Source organism: Triticum urartu, chromosome 1A (genome assembly GCF_056163025.1).
Source record: "Triticum urartu cultivar PI428250 chromosome 1A, HENAU_Tu73, whole genome shotgun sequence".
Classification (NCBI taxonomy): domain Eukaryota; kingdom Viridiplantae; phylum Streptophyta; class Magnoliopsida; order Poales; family Poaceae; genus Triticum; species Triticum urartu.
In genome coordinates this window covers 569,272,070-569,275,904 of record NC_141873.1, presented here as the reverse complement: position 1 = coordinate 569,275,904, position 3,835 = coordinate 569,272,070, and the positions used below count along the sequence as shown (strand labels likewise).

Genomic DNA, 3,835 nt, shown 5'->3' with positions numbered 1-3,835 from the left:
AACTAGGCCGGAGCCCGAGCCCGGCATGGCACGAGTGACGTAAGTGCATACACTTTAGGTGTTCAGGATTGATATCAATTAATTCATGAAATTAATCCCTGCGGGAGCTGTCGGTTCCAGCAAGAAAATAGTTATTGTCGATTTTGGAATTATTTTAATAAATTACTAAGAATAATTGATCGCAAAAGATTGATTCCTAAATTACGTCCAAATTTCATAATTTAGTAAAAGTCCGTATCGTAATGCTTGATATGAAAATATTTTATTAAATTGTTAAATTAAACTCAACCGCACTGTTAATTTTAGAATAAATTGATTTTAATAGATGATTGAAAATAATCACTATCACAATGGTCGATTCCAAATTTAGAAGTGAACCAACCTGTGGTTGGATGGTTAGAGGGACTGTGGTATCCCCAACCCACCAGGATTCAAGTCCTGATATGCCGGCTCAGTCTTTTAGAGGTGCTCATAGAGATAGGGTGTGCGTGTGTGCGTTCATAAGGATGAGTGTATGCGTGTGTGTATGAACGCTTTGTGTCTGTACTGTGTTTTTTTTTTCAAATTTAGAATGTTAAATTTACAATCAAAATAATCACCAGCACATGTCAAGGGATGGACGGTTGGATGGCGTTGCATGCGATGCAGCGTATTGTACCTTATTATGGGGCCAGCTCGGCTGCATGTTGCATGCATGCTGCGGAGAAGAGAAGCCGCAAAAAGGCCAGGCACTGCCAGCCTACGCGCAAATAGGACTAAGGTGTTGCATGCCACCGGGTTCATCTTGGTCAAATGCCGTGCCCGTTGAGGGGCCGGCCGGTACCTACCGCTGAAGTGCAGAGGCCACCATGTACGAACTTGGGTGCCATGTATGGTGACTTGCGTACGACGGGGCGGAAGGCTGGGTCCGCTCCATGCTTGCTCTAATTAAGCTGGATGAAAGCGTATGCATATGCAGGTTTCTGCCCAGATAGTAACACACATATGGATGGATGTTTGCAGCCATGGCTGGACCCTTGCCGATCCCAGCAAGGAAAGGTGTCATGGCATCCTCACATGTATCTTCAACATGAACTAGTAGCAAGCAACCATGATCTACTTCTACTTGCAACTGATGAAACAAATTAATTGTTCGATAGATAAAACCAGGAAGGAATAACGACACTATCTCTCTCACATACTTTGAGATCGACACTTTATTGGCCTAGACCCATATCCATCTGAATCTCACGACACTTTGACGACTGACTAACTCATGGCTGCAGCATAAGCTCCGACTAACTGACAAACTGAACTCGATAGACGATCTGCCTCCGACTCCCCTTAACCATTATCCAAACCACCATGCATGCATGTTGCGCTCTTTCACTGCGCCCCGGCGTCCGGCAGGTGGCCGCTGCTACTCTCGCCGATGCTCCCCTTCAGCTTCTGCTTGTCGGCGCGCTCCTCGGCGGCACCGGGGCCGGCGCCATTTGCGGGCATTGCGCTCCACACGGACGCCGTGAACAGGGGCCGCTCGTGCCACATGAGCGAGAGGCAGCCGCCGATCTCCTGGACGCGGAACCCGGCGCTGGAGAACATGCGGACAAGCTTGGCCGCCTGATAGGCTGCTCTCGGACCCAACGGCACGTGGGTGAGACCCATCCGCCAGAGGCGATCGCACCAGCATGCGAGCGGCTCGTGGCGCTCGGTGCGGGCGCTGCCCTCGCCGCAGACGATGTCGAAGATCTCCCTCTGCACGTACGCGTCGGCGCCGGCTCCGTTGCCGATGACGTCGCCACGGCTCACGGACATGGCCTCCATGGAGTCGAGCACGGAGCCATAGTAGAACATGGCGTTCTCGAACCGCGTCGACAACCTCGGCTTGTTGTGGTCCGCCTCCTGCTCCACGACCGTGAAAACCCTGGGCTGCATGGACGCGATCCAGCCGAGCACGACGTCGATGGGCGTGGGGAGAGACGTGGACGCGGCGTCCGGGTCCACCAGGAGGCGGTGGAGCTGGCAGATGGAGTTCACGGCCACCGCCTCTCCGGGCAGGACCTGGAACATCCACGGCTTGAGCTGGTCCAGGCTATCCTCGGTGACCCTTTGAAACGAGAAGGGCACATTCATGGCACGCGCGAGCTCGGCGAGGCGGAGGCCAGCTTCGTCGACGGCGGGCGCGGAGCCGACGCCGGTGATGCGGACGGACGGCGGGCCGCCGGGGCGGCCGGAGAGGGCCTGGATCAGGGCTGGCCACTGCACGCCCTGCTTGATGGCGAGATCCACGACGTGCACGCGATCGCAGCCCTCAAACGCCTCGAGGATGGCCTGGTTGGCCGTGTAGTGTGCGAACTTGAGGTACGGCCCCGCATCGTAGAACTGACGGTAGAGCTCGCCGGCGCGCTCCGGTGAGGCGTCCTGCGTGAAGGAGGAGTGCGGCGACGCCGGGAAGAGGCGATGGGCCAGCGCGGCAGCGAAGTGGCTGGCGACACGGCCAATCCCAGTGGTGGTCGAGACAGACGTCGCGAGGATCGTGCGCGCCTCGGAGAGCTTGCCGGCCGCGACCGCATAGTCGCCCGCCTCGATGGCTTCAGCGCACTTGTGGAGGATGTGGATGAGGTAGAGCGCGATGTTCTCCGCATCCTGGCGCCTCTTGGCTCCCACCTCCGCAACGGCCGGCGGGATCGTGGGCAGGACCGCGGGCGCGTACGTGGCCGGGTCGAGGCAGTACGAGGCGTCGGCGCTGTTCGTCGCGGCGGCGGCGCCCTGGACGGAGTGGAGAGGCAGCGTAGCACCGGCGCCGGACAGGGAGGCGGCGGGGGCGGGTTCCATGCCCTGCCAGTTGAAGGCGAAGTGGCCCATGTGTTCCTCTCGGGCGAGCTGCGTGAAGATTGTGAGTGCTAGGCTAGGCTGCGAGTGCTGGCTGTGTGTGAGCGTCCATATCCATGCTTCGGGCGTATTTGTAGGTGTGTAGAGCGCCGATTGGGTGCACACGTGGAGGTGGGGATAGCGCCGTAGCGAAGCATTTTGATGGCGTCCGGGAAACCGTGGATGTGCGGGCGGGGGTGGGGGAAGCAAATTGGATGGTTCACAATAGACCAGGGGCATGCATCTGGGTCAGGCCAGGCCGGGCCGGGTCGGGCTGGGGTTTGGGTTGGGCTTACACCAAGCCCAATATGATCATGGCATGATCGGGACTGAGAAAACGATTCCGTTTCAGAAAAAAGAAGGAATTGAAAACATATTAGTTTATTTGTTTTTAGAATACATATGTGTATTCTTGAAATTTCTAAACACACACACACACGGATGTGCAAGTTTTTTCCCCACACTTCTGGCCTGGGCCTCGGGTCGAAAACTAGGGCCCGAGCCCGAGCCCGGCATGGCACGAGTGACGTAAGTGCATACGTTTTCGGTCTTCAGGATTGATATCAATTAATTCATGAAATTAATCCCTGCGATTTCAATTCCAGCAAGAAAATAATTATTGTCGATTTTAGAATTATTTTAATAAATGGATAAAATTAATTGATCACAAAAGATTGATTCCTAAATTACATCTAAATTTAATATAATCTAGTAAACTGCGTATCGTGACGCTCGATATGAAAATATTTTATTAAATTACTAAATTAAACTCTACCGCACTATTAATTTTGGAATTAATTGTTTTTAATAGATAATTGAAAATAATCACTATCGCAACGGTCGATTTCCAAATTTAGAATATTAAATTTACAATTAAAATAATCACTAGCGCATGTCGATGGATGAACGGATGGATGGCGTTGCATGCGGATGCCAGCGTACTGGACCTTATTATGGGGTCGGCCCGGCTGCATGTTGCATTTGC

General features: G+C 53.5%; 1 protein-coding gene across 1 annotated transcript; it reads right to left on the bottom strand.

Moving 5' to 3' along the window:
• Nucleotides 1-1,115: 1,115 nt before the first annotated feature.
• LOC147992857 (protein SLENDER RICE1-LIKE 2-like) lies at nucleotides 1,116-2,932 on the bottom strand. The gene has a single exon (XM_087532140.1). The coding sequence runs from the start codon at nucleotides 2,842-2,844 to the stop codon at nucleotides 1,366-1,368; it is 1,479 nt and encodes a 492-aa protein (XP_087388266.1). The 5' UTR covers nucleotides 2,845-2,932; the 3' UTR covers nucleotides 1,116-1,365.
• Between the last annotated feature and the right edge of the window lie 903 nt (nucleotides 2,933-3,835).